The 12,929-nt window shown below is 42.2% G+C and overlaps 1 protein-coding gene across 12 annotated transcripts in view; it reads left to right on the forward strand.

Moving 5' to 3' along the window:
• The window catches only part of OTOF (otoferlin), a 588,950-nt gene that overhangs the window by 546,252 nt on the left and 29,769 nt on the right, over positions 1-12,929 (forward strand). For all 12 annotated transcript variants that reach the window (XR_014225011.1, XM_082249402.1, XM_082249403.1 and 9 more), the window contains 5 exons: positions 1,868-2,002; positions 5,375-5,512; positions 8,657-8,784; positions 10,175-10,345; positions 11,532-11,692. Coding sequence is in view for 11 of the 12 variants with exons in the window: in XM_082249402.1 (XP_082105528.1) it covers positions 1,868-2,002; positions 5,375-5,512; positions 8,657-8,784; positions 10,175-10,345; positions 11,532-11,692 (733 nt within the window). In the remaining variant the exon portion in view is untranslated. The remainder of the gene's footprint in view (positions 1-1,867; positions 2,003-5,374; positions 5,513-8,656; positions 8,785-10,174; positions 10,346-11,531; positions 11,693-12,929) is intronic.

The raw sequence follows: 12,929 nt of genomic DNA on the forward strand, positions 1-12,929 counted from the left end.
ATATACTGTTATCTTCTTCCATAACTCACCACTGGAGCCATCCACCAAACACCCACTGTCTGTCCTCTGTCCTCCTTTCACTCCTGTGTCTGCCGCACCCAGGGCCCTAGAAGATCCAGCCTACCCTGCGTGACATGGAGTGCGCTGATGTCTGACATCATTGCGCACACCACAATCATGTGAGGGACATTCCCCAGAGGAGACGCTCCACCCCCTCATACTCTTCCCCAGAGGAGACGCTACACCCCCTCATACTCTTCCCCAGAGGAGACGATCCACCCCCTCAGTTTGCACTATGGGCGGCAGTATGAGATGGGGAAATGCCACCCGTAACGTGCCGGAAACTGATGACACACAAAACTGCTGGAAAAAAAAATCTTGGGAGTCAATTTACTGCCCCTCTCCAAGTGCTGCCTGGGTCCAATGGACCCAGTGGGACCCATGATAGGGCCGGCCCTGCTTATCTTCTCACTAGCTCCAGGTTAGTAACTCAGAATACTTAAGCCAAAGGATAAGCTTAGCAGCCAATAAACAAGATTTTTTTTGGAAGAAAGTTAGCAATGGCAGTGTCTGTAATTAGCTATTCTATAATAAAATAAAATAATATGAATTTATAGGATGGATAAGACAGCATTTCTCCCAGTCTATAAATAGTTTTCTTACCATTAGACAACGATGCTGAAAAAATGTTTTTTTATTATTTTTCAATGTATATAGTTAAATTGACGCCATTTTTATATTAGTTATGCAGTCAGTATTATTATATTTCAAACTATATTCTGGCTGTGCCAAAAACTTGAGACCAAAGACAGAGCATGGCAGTCCAGATCTCCAGTGGTCCCAAATGCCCCCAGCACAATACTCCAGTAAACAATGCTGCTCAGGATGTATGAAGTTTGTTGAGAGGAGAACTATACAGGGGGTGTCAGACTGCTGGAAACCCAGACCATATTGCTTAAAGCGGAACTACATTGCATCTGAGCGCCACAAAAATAAAGTGCAATTGAATTCATTTTTAATTTTCAAAGCAAACTCCCTCATTTATCAATGTCTCTGTGCTTTATTTTGCTGAGAACTCACTTTGGAAAACACCCTCCAACATTTCTGACTGCAGCCATCTTAAGTAAGGGCAGATGATACATGTAGCAATGACTTCCTGGAATCCATTTGCCCTTAGTTCAGGCATACAAGCAGGAGGGTGTGCTTAGCTGAAAAAACCCTGGAGAAGAGACGATTAAGGGGGGATATGATATCAATGTACAAATACTGTACTGGCGACCCTTGCATAAGGAACAAACTATTCAGAGAAAGGGAATACAATAAGACACGTGGCCACTCACTAAAACTAGAGGAAAGGTTTAACCTTAAAGTACGTAGGGGGTTCTTTACTGTCAGAGCAGTAAGGATGTGGAATTCTCTTCCGCAAACAGTCGTATCAGCAGGGAGCATTGATAGTTTCAAAAAACTATTAGATGGGCACCTTAAAGACCACAATATAGAGGGGTATACAATGTACGGTTAACAGCAAACACACATCATAGGTTGAACTGGATGGACTGGTGTCTTTTTTCAACGTCACTAACTATGTAAAACCCTCCTCCTTTCCTGAAGACTCCTGGGATGCATACATTATTTGCATAGGCAGGAAACCAGTAAGTAACTAAATAAACCCCCAAAAAAAGTTTAAAACGTAAACATGATAACATTTCCTATCTATTTACTAATACTAGCAGCATAAGGATTAAAAGTAGTGAATGTTGATTGAGAGTGAAGTTCCTCTTGATTCTGGGTATTATGATTTCTACACATGTGGATTATGAATTTTTGCTGTCTCCTGACTCTATTCCTTATGTTTGGCCAAATCCAGGTCTTCAACAAAGAACTAGAAACTGAATTTGACTGTTTTGAAGACTGGCTGCACACATTCAACTTACTAAGAGGGAAGATCGGGGATGATGATGACACAGTCAGCGAGGAGGAGCGGATAGTGGGGAGGTTTAAAGTGAGTATCAAAAAGTGCCCAATAGGTGCTGCTGGGCTCAATAACACTGGTGGGCACAATAAAAATGATGGACATAACAGTATTTATTTAATTTTGTGGCATAATGGGGTTGATTACTAAAGGCAAATAGACTGAGCACTTTGCAAGGGCATGTGCACTCAGCAAGTGCAGTTGCACACGAGTTTAGTAAATTAGGGGAATCTCTGCTGGCTTCCATCATCCAATCATGTGCAAGCAAAATGTATTTTTTTTATTTTCCTTGCATGTGATTGGGTATCCTTAAAAAGTGAAGCTTTACCTCATTTACTAAGCTCTGGAGCAAGTGTACTTGCAAAGTGCGCAGTCCATTTGCCATTAGTAAACTTAAACCCAATTTAAGAAATAACCTGATGCATGGAATGAGAAAAGGGGAGTCCATATTTTGTCAAAATTGCAAAGCAATCAAAGACATAAAATGATGGTTTCAAGTTTCCACGAGCAGACGGAAATAAAAATTGCTCTTCTGGAACATGATAAAAAAAACCGATCACTTTTGAGGAAATTAACATTTTTTTTTATTCTTTTCAATAATTTGTATTGAAATAAAGTTTCTGGATTTACAAAGCAAACAAGGAAAGGGAGGTGTACACACAGGAAGATGGTAATGTACACAGCTTCATTACATGCAGGCGTACAATCATGTAAGGTCATTTAAATAACAGACGGGTTTGATGGATATTATCAGTGAACTACAAGGTGGATAAGTTGAAAAACAAACGTAATCAACCAACTATTATATTCTGACAAATTTGTCCATCCAGAATTTCCAAGTCAAAAGATACACAGAAATTACCAATTTTTTTCAGTTAAAATTCCATATCAATAAATTCCGTTGAGGCTGTCAATTCGTTTAGCAGTTTCAACTTCACCATTAACCGAACATTCGTGATCGATCATACTCCTGGTTGTATGACTGCTCAGTGTCTGATGATTCATTTGGATTTGTAAAGGAAATTTGTACATCCTGTATATTATTGTATTTTATTTTGTAAATGTAGCCCCCTCCTAGGTAGGTGCTAGTGAGAGAGTATAGTTTTGAGCTCTATCTGCTTACCAGAGAGGCTGCAGGTAAATGTATATTGCTGTCTGCCTACCAGAGAGCAGGATCTGTTAGTGAGCTCTGCTCATTGTGCTCAGGATGCGATTCATTCAGTTTAGAGAGTGTTTCACGCTGGTCCAATAGGGAGGCATGTTGGACAGTGGAGGAAACCTGACGAATGGGTGCATAGGCTTTTGATACAGTCGTGATGATTGGCAGAGGGCAGGTCGCCTCGGAGCATACTGGGATAATGTATAAAAGTCAGGAGCACATATGCTCTGGGTCTTTCGTTGGAGAACGGTGTCCCGGAAGGGAGGGGGCGGCTGCCTCCTCCTCTGTAGAGGTGCTATGTGGTCGCAGGAGGTCGTCCTGAGGGCTAGAGGAGCGGTTGAGAGGAGCTGAACCCAGAGATCCTGGGAAGTTGACTGAGAGGGGAAACACTGGAGGCCCTATTGCTGCAGTATCGTGAGTACAGGAACTCGTGTCCAGGGGCCTGACCTGAGGGGGCCACCCCTGCTCATAGGATAGTCAGTGGATGGGTGTCAGCAGAGAGAGGATGCTAGAGAAAGTATCCTGAAGATAAGATATTGTTCCTGAAGATAAGATATTGTTCACTAAAGTCATCTTGTGAAAGAGGATAAAGAAAGCAAGAGACTTAAAGTGGAGTTCCACCCTATTTTTATACTTACCTCCATCTTCTCGCTCCGGGACACTTGAAAAAGAAATGGATAATCGCATATTTTTTTTTTTTTTTACTTATCTCGTAGCGAAGAAAATATACTTACCTTACTTCCTTCTTCCTCCTTCCTCGGCCGCGGCCCCTCGTCACTTCCTGGCTCTGCAATGATTCCTGGGAGCTGGACGTCATAGCTCCCAGGAATCATTGCGCCTGCACCGGCCCCGACGTCAGTTCCGGGTCGCACGCGTCATCCCCTTCACCGGAAGTGACGTCGGGGCCGGCGCAGAGCATCGTGGGACCAAAGAAGGCGGAAGAAGACGCCGAAGAGGACGCGCTGGCTTCAAGCTGCCCACATCTGAGATGGCAGCGCTGGACAAGACGTTTGCAAGGTAAGTATTTGTCCTAACAGGTAAGTGCAACCCGGGACAGATCAGAGGCTAGCCATTGTGGAATGCACTAGCCCTGACTGTCCCGGGGGTATTAAAAAAAAAAAAAAAAATCCAGGGTGGAACTCCGCTTTAACCCCATTCATCTAAAGTGGCAGGATGAATTAACAGCCTGGCTGTTCCATATCTACAAGCGGAGTTGTGAAGAAAAAAGTCCTCATATATTGTGAATAGTTAAATTGGAGTATCCTACTATTCCCTTCTCCTATCCTCATTACAAAATAAACAACAAAAAACCCAATATCCCTATACTGTTTATTGAAGTGAAGAGCCAAGAGGAATGTAGGAACTGTATTTACTATTAACTGTGTGTTGGTAACCAGGGGAGTCCGCAGAGTTAATATTCAGCAGTCCCTACAGGGGCAGTGCTACATATGTATTGCACATACACTTAGAGCCAGTTCACATTGCCGCGACTTGTCAGGCGACTTGTCAGCCTGACAAGTGGCGCTCCCTCGCAGTCCATTGACCGCTACAGGACCCCTTCTAATAGGAGCGACACAAGTTGCTCCGACTTAGAAAAAGGCTCCTGTACTACTTCGGGGCGACCTCGGAGCGACTTACATAGACTTCCATTATGTGAAGTCCCTGCAAGTCGCTCCGAAGTCGTGGTGCATTGTAATGCACAAGTCGCTCCCGAAGTAGTAAAGAGTCGTGTCGCCTTAGTGTGAACCGACTATATTGTGCACACAGCACTATAATGTTTTCATTACATGTTTGCATTCTTTCGAGTCCTGATTAGAATTAGCCTGCCTATGTTACGCCCCTTGTTACCATAAAAGTAATAAAAATGTGATACCTACGTAATCATGTGTATAAAAGCCTTTAATTGCGTCAAATAAAACCGAACAGTTATTTTGGAAAGATGCAGAGTGTATCCTTTTGTGTCTGTTCCCTACTGCAGTAGTTATTAATTTGGAACCACTAATCAATATGAGGATAGGAGTTGCCTATCTATAAAATGTCCAGAACAGATTATATGTGCGATCCCCAGTGCCTCAAAAGGTGGGTGAAATTTATAGAAAATTGCTAGGTGTATAGCCATTGGACTGATGTTATAGTTAACTTGAATTTGGGTGTTAGAAGATTCCACCACACAAAGAAAGTTATTCACTTGTGTTTTTCTGATTTATGAATTCAGCTACAAATATGAAGTATTTTCTCAACAGGGTTCTATGTGCGTGTATAAGGTTCCACTACCTGATGATGTCACCAAAGAAGCTGGCTACGACCCCAACTTCGGCATGTTCCAAGGAATTCCCAGTAATGACCCCATGAATGTGCTAGTACGAGTCTACGTTGTGAGGGTGAGAAGTTTCAATATGTTTTGCATGATATAATATGTTCCTAATGAACATTATAAAGCCTGTGAAGGAGAAAAGAAGGAAAGGTGGAGCCAACTTTGGTTTTTCTGATAATGAATGTTTAGAGTTACGTTTCATTTTTAAAGGGAAAACATAATAATTAATTTAGGCCCAGTTCACACTGGTGCATTGTGGGAACCCGATGCAATTTGATCAGGAATTGCACTGCATTCCTGTTCAAATCACATGCGATTCTGAAGCAATGCGATTTGAACCATTCATTCTGTATGGCTCAAATCGCACCAAACTCAAGCAGGACCCTTTTTTTGTCAGCACCAGAATTGGATTGCATAGTTGTTCGTACCCATACGATCCGATTCTGCAAATCGCACAGCGTTTTGCAAACTGATTTTGGCATGTCGTTAACTTACCATACACTCCACAATTGGTTTAAATGAACGGGTTGCGATTTTGATGCTGTGCGGAATCCGCAGCAAATTCGCACTGCATGTAGTGTGAACCAGGCCTAATATTGTAAGCTCAGGACACTTGTTTGACAGTCTTAGGCCCCGTTCACATACGAGCGATGCTACTTCCCGGGGCGACCTCTGAGATCGCGGTGCGGCCGGCACAGACTTTATATCATTGAAGTCTATGGCGGTTGCCTCCTGGTCGCCCCAAAGAAGCTCCGGACCCTTTTTCTAAGTCGGAGCCACTTGTGTCGCTCCTATTAGAACGGGTCCGCAGCTTCCCTATGGAAGGCGACCTACAGCGACCTGTGAGGCGACCAGGTCGCCTCACAGGTCGCCTTAGTGTGAACGGGGACTCAACAAGTACCAAATTCTGTTACTATGTAATTCACAAACTTTTTTAAACAAAACCTTCCTAGGTGTGGCCAGGTGCTGAGCCTGATTGATAAACCATAGGCATGTTAATTAGTAAAGAAAATGCTGATAGGCACGCCCCACAACATTTCTTTCACCCCAATGTAGATTTACCTTATTGGAAAGATCAGAAAATATTAGTTGGACTTTTCAGGGGGACTAAGAGAAAACATTTTCTGTTATATAACTACTTTCTGACCGCCCCATAGCAGATATACTGCTACAGGGCAGCCCTCCTGTGCAGAATCATATATATATATGTACGTGATTCTGCACTTCCGCCTAGGGGGCGTGCCCACGCGCTGCCGCTGGAATTACTCACAGCAGAAGCCAATCTGTGGGTGCCAGCCATTGGATGTTCACCGGCACCTGCTGACCATCAGGCAGAGACACAGAACAGAGCTCTGCCTATGTAAACAAGGCAGAGCTCCAATCTAACAGGGAGGAAATTATGGATTTTGTGTCCCTGCAAAGTAGGGAATAAAATAAATCACTTCCCTTAGTAAAAGCAGCACACAGTTTACACATTAACACTGGCTAGGCACATAGTTAACCCTTTGATCACCCTAGATGTTTATCCCCTTCCCAGCCAGTGTCATTACTACAGTGACAAGTGCATATTTTTAGCACTGATCACTGTATTAATGTCACCGGTTCCCACAAAGTGTCAAAAGTGTGAGTTAGTGTCCGATTGTTCGCTGCAATATCGCAGCCCCGCTATCTTACAGTCCCGCTATAAGTAGCTGATCACAGCCATAACTAGTATAAAATATATATATACGAAATATAAATATATTCGTATATACCATGGATATGCAAACTGTGGCCCTCCAGATGTTGCAGAACTGCAAGTCCCATGAAGCATAGCAAGACTCTGACAGCCACAAGCATGACACCCAGAGGCAGAGGCATGATGGGACTTGTAGTTTTGCAACAGCTGGAGGGCCACAGTTTGCATAACCCTGGTATATACCATAGTTTGTAGGCGCTATAACTTTTGTGCAAACCAATCAAAAAACGCTTATTGGGATTTTCTTTACAAAAAATATGTAGCAGAATACATATTAGCCTTAATTTGGGAATAAATGTGATTTTTTAAAATATTTTCTATTGCATATGTTTTATAGCAGAAAGTAAAAAATATTGTTAGTTTTTTTTTAAATTGTCAGCCTTTTTTATGTCTATAGAGCAAAAAATAAAAGGCTCAGTTGTGATCAAATACCACCAAAAGAAAGCTCTATTTGTGGGGAAAAAAATTACATTGATTTTATTTATGTACAGCGTTGCATATCCACGCAATTGTCAGTTAAAGTAACACAGTGCTTGCTCATGAAGGGGGGTAAAAAGAGGTATGAGATTACTGGCTGAAGAAGTTTCTTGGGGGATTGGTGAAGCCTTAGATCGAAAATTGGTCCCAATTGTGTCCTGCTTATTTCACAGGCACTCCACGGCCTCAAAAAATGAACAAAAGAGGGTTTAACAGCCTAGTGCATTATATCACAATATTTAATATGAAAAAGTGTCTAAAATTATGTTCACAAACAGATGAATTAAAATCACTAATCAAGCTACTTAAACGTAACCCTGTAGTCCTTGGTACAACCAGGGCTTTTTTTCAGCCGGAACGCAGGGTAATGCAGTTCAGGCACCTCCAGCAATGAATGTATGTAATGGCAAGGGGTGCTGGGGTGTGCTACAGTGTCTATTGATGCTGGCTGCTGGGGGATCTATTGTTGCTGGAGGGGATCTATTTCTGCAGGAGGGTTTATTGTTGCTGGAGAGGTCTCTTGTTGCTGCTGGGGGATCTATTGTCTCTGGAAGCAATGTCATTTTCAGGGGGGAGGTCTATTGTTGCTAGGGAGGTCTAATATTGCTGCTGGGGGATATATTGTCTCTGGAAGGGATGTAATTTTTTGGGGGGGGAGGTCTATTGTTGCTGGGGAGGTCTAATTTTGCTGGTGGGGGATCTGTTGTTGCTGAGCTGGGTCTTATGATGCTGGGGGTCAGTTGTTGTTGGGATGGATCTACTGTTGAGGGAGAAGTCTATTGTAGCGAGCTGCTGGAGGGTTTATTGATGCAAAGGCAATGCCTGCGCAGAAAGTTTTTTCTGGCTGTTTACTCCATGGCCTCATTCATTGCTATTCCTGAAGCTTTCCAATAAAGCTGTAGTTATTCCATTATAAAGTAGACTATTATTATTAGAGAAACCTATGAACCCAAAGTAGTAATAGTGAAAAATATTAACTTTTCATTTACCTTGTAGGCTACAGATTTACATCCTGCTGACATCAATGGGAAAGCTGATCCTTATGTTGTTATAAAATTGGGCAAAACTGAAATCAAAGACAAAGAGAACTACATCTCCAAACAACTAAATCCTGTCTTTGGAAAGTGAGTCACCCATATTATATTATTTGTCTGTCAGAACAAAGTTGGCCCATCCAGACCAATTTAATGAACCAGACAGAAGCCATGTTGATCTTTCATAGGAGCCATTCAGTATAATATGTCCTGTGTTTACAGACACAACATGCAACATATAACATACAGTCATACACCAAACAGCCATGGTAGCATTATGACCACTTACCATAACCCATCGAGGCATGTACTCCACTAGACCTCTTAAGGTATGCGGTGATATCTGGCACCAAGACATCAGTAAAAGATCCTTTAACCCCTTACCTTTGCCGTCTCCCCACCATTAAATTGGATCCAAATGCCAGGAGGCGAAAGGGACCGTTCCAATCATGTGACTGTTGTGATTGGTAGTCACAGCGGTCACATGATCGGAAAGCTCCCGATCACAAATATGCATTAGGAGCTTTCTGGTACCCATTTGTTACTGTGCTGGGAACGCACTCTTAGCACAGTTAACTGTTTACTTAGGGCCTCATATATGCAGCTACCCGGCCTCATATATGCACCAGGTTGGCGAAAAGTGATTAAGTCCTGTATGTTGCAAGATGGGGCCTCCATGGATCAGACTTGTTTTTCCAGCACATTCCACAGATGTTAAATTGGTTTGAAATCTGTAGACTTTGGAGGCCAAGTCAACACATCAAACTTGTTGTTGTGTTCCTCAAACCATTCTTGAATTCATCAGACCAGGCCACCTTCTTCCATTGCTCTATGGTCCAGTTCTGAAGCTCACATGCCCATTCTAGGCACTTTTGGCTGCGGACATGGAACAGCATGGGCACCCTTACTGGTTTGCAGCTATGCAGCCGCATAGGCAGCAAACTGTGATGCACTGTGTGTTCTGACACCTTTCTATCAGAACCAGCCATAACTTTTTCAGCAATATAAGCTACAGTAGCTCATCTATTGGATCAGACTACATGGGCTAAGCTTCGCTTCCCACATGCATCAATGAGCCTTGGCTGCCCATGGCCCTGTCACTGATTCATTGGTTTATCTTGCTTGGGTCTTTTTTGTTAGGTCCCGACTACTGCAGACTGGGAACATCCCACAAGACCTGCAGTTTTGGAAGTACTCTGGCCCATTTGTCTAGCCATTACATTTGGCCCTTGTCAAAGTAACTCAAATCCTTACACTTGCCCATTTTTTTCTGCTTTCAACACATCCACTTCAGGGACAACATTTTCACTGGCTGTCTAAAATATTTTACTCACTTTCAGTTGTAATGCGAGAATCAATGTTATTCATTTTACCTGTCCATGTTTATACTGTTATGGGTGACCAGTATATATTTCCAAGCTTGTTTTCCTAGTGCCTTCTAATGATATTTTTTTTTCTATATTTAAATTGCTTTTACTAGGTCATTTGACATTGAGGCCACATTCCCCATGGAGTCCATGCTAACAGTGGCAGTTTATGATTGGGACTTGGTGGGGACTGATGACTTGATTGGAGAGACCAAGATCGATCTGGAGAACCGTTATTACAGCAAGCACAGAGCGACATGTGGGATATCACAGACATACGCCATGTATGTATAATCAGATATATTGCCTTATATGTTTGTAATTGTTTATCTCTTAGTACACATCAATTGTCCTATTCTTTTAAACCCCTAAGTTGGTCATAATATGTGCTTAGTCCTTATGTAAATTTACTGAAAATAATTGCACAAATTTATCAAAAAGACATGAAGAAAAAGTATTCAAAGAGAAACCTGTTGGCATATGTTGATACTTTTTGTCAAATAAAACCTTTAAGTGTCATGAACTTTTATACAGGGCACTCCTTAACATCCACCCAAACTTTGATATTTACTGCAAGTCCTCTTTTGAAAATATAGGTGAAAATATAGGTGATAGCGGCCCAGGAACGGGACAAGGTCCATTACTACATGGCGTAGCCACCAGGGCAGCCATCAGAAATTTTGGGGCCCCTTGCACAATTAGGCATGGACCCCTCTGGCCTCACCACCAACATTCCCCAGGGCCCACCCTCTGGCCGTCCCATTGAATCCGCCCACTGGCCATCCCACCGAGTCCTTCAGTGCACCCACTTCTATTTTACCACTCTTACAACTTACATGATAATGATAATGAATCCAATCCAGCAAATAGACATCCCCATATATTCAGCAAATAGACATCCCAATCCAGCAAAGAGACGGCCTCATATATTCAGCAAAGAGACATCCCAATCCAGTAAAGAGACAGCCTCATATTTTCAGCAAAGAGACATCCCTTCAGCTGCGTCAGCTTACTCTGCAGCCGCCCTGCCCTGCTTTAGCAATTGCTAGTTACTACAGCAGCAACAACTCAGTCTCGATGGTTGGGGCCTGGGCGGCCGGGCCCCTCGGAACGCCCGGGCCCCCTACATGTGTATGGGCTGTCCCCCCCTGATGGCTGCCCTGGTAGCCACTGTTTGCCAGTCCATTTGAAGGAAGACCCATTCTGGGTCAAAACCAAAAGCACTAGTACCTCACTTCTAGTAGTCCAGCGCTACCACACACGCATCAGCATTGAAGCAGGGCAAGCACAGACAAAAATGTTCTGGGTTTTTTGTTTAGGATATCAGCTAATTTTCATTTTAGCAATGCTCTTGGGAGTAGTCAAAAGCACAAAACATAATTCCATATTGGTTACATTTAGAGGTCTAAACAGCTCTGACAGAGTCTACAAGAAAGATACAAGTAAGAAAAGTTTTGGTTCTGTTTTCAGACATGGTTATAATATGTGGAGAGACCCCATGAAACCTACCCAGATCTTGTCCAAACTCTGCAAAGAAGGGAAAATTGATGGCCCCCACTATGGCCCCGGAGGACGAGTCAAAGTTCTAAATCGTGTTTTCACTGGTCCCACTGAAATTGAAGATGAAAACGGTGAGGCGATTCTCTTATGCCGCAAAATGTTTGCATTTGGTCCAGTGCTAAATATGTTGATTTTATGAAAGTTTCAAAGTATATAAACTGATGTTTTGTATGTTTTTTTTTTTTTTTTAAATAACTTCAATCAAAACTTTTTTTCATAAATTTATTATAGGATACTGCTTTTAATCTGATCCCCTGGTAATCTTTTTCACAACAGCATCTTATGTTTGTGCCTCCAGTATGCTACTGCTATATACAATTTCTCATATGTATAAGATTAAATTCAGTTTGAATCCTGAGACACACTCCTAAACCTTGTGGACAGCCTTCCCAGAAGAGTTGAAGCTGTTATAGCTACAAAGGTGGGCCAAGTCAATATTGAACCCTACGGGCTAAGACTGGGATGCCATTAACCACTTTAAGACCGCTCACTGTGCTGCTACTATGGCACTGTGGCTCTTCTATGTCCAGCGACGTAGACCTATGTCGCTGGACTCCTAGTGGTCTCGGCAGCGAGCACGCTAGACACATCGGGAGTCGGGCCGGAGGAGGAGAGGAGGCGATTGCCTCCTCTCCTCCTATAGCTGGGCATAGCTGATCCTGTGATCTCTGTGTCTCTCACAGAACCCCCCACACACGTGAGTAAGCATGAGGCATACATTTAACCCCTTGATCACCAACAATCACTTTCGCAAACCAATCAAAATATTCAAATTTTACCAAAAATATGCAGCAGAAAACAAATTGGCCTAAAATGTTAAAAAATTTCGATTTTTAAATTTTTTTGGGGGAATGTTCTATATCAGAATGTGAAAAATATTGTTTTCTTTTCAAAATTGTGGCTCTTTTTTTCAAAAATTTAAAATCGCACAGGTGATAAAATACCGTCAAAAGAAAGCTCTATTTATGGGGAAAAAAAGGATGTAAATTTCATTTGGGTACAGCATTGCACGACTGCGCAATTGTCTGTTAAAATAATGCAGTGCCGAATCGCAAAATATGGCCTGGTCAGGAAGGGGGTAAAATCTTCCAGTCTTAAAGTGGATAAAAATACGCTCATTGAGAATTATTTTGTCAAAGACATGCAGCTAAATACATTTTGGCCTAAATATATGACAAAAATTGAATATATTGAATATTTTTTAACAGTCAAAGTAAAAAATGTAAATTTTTTTGCAAAATTTTCGCACTTTTTTATTAATATCACAAAAAATAAAAAGCGCAGAGGTGATCTAATACCACCAAATGA

Source organism: Pelophylax lessonae, assembly GCF_965119305.1.
Source record: "Pelophylax lessonae genome assembly, chromosome: 3".
Classification (NCBI taxonomy): domain Eukaryota; kingdom Metazoa; phylum Chordata; class Amphibia; order Anura; family Ranidae; genus Pelophylax; species Pelophylax lessonae.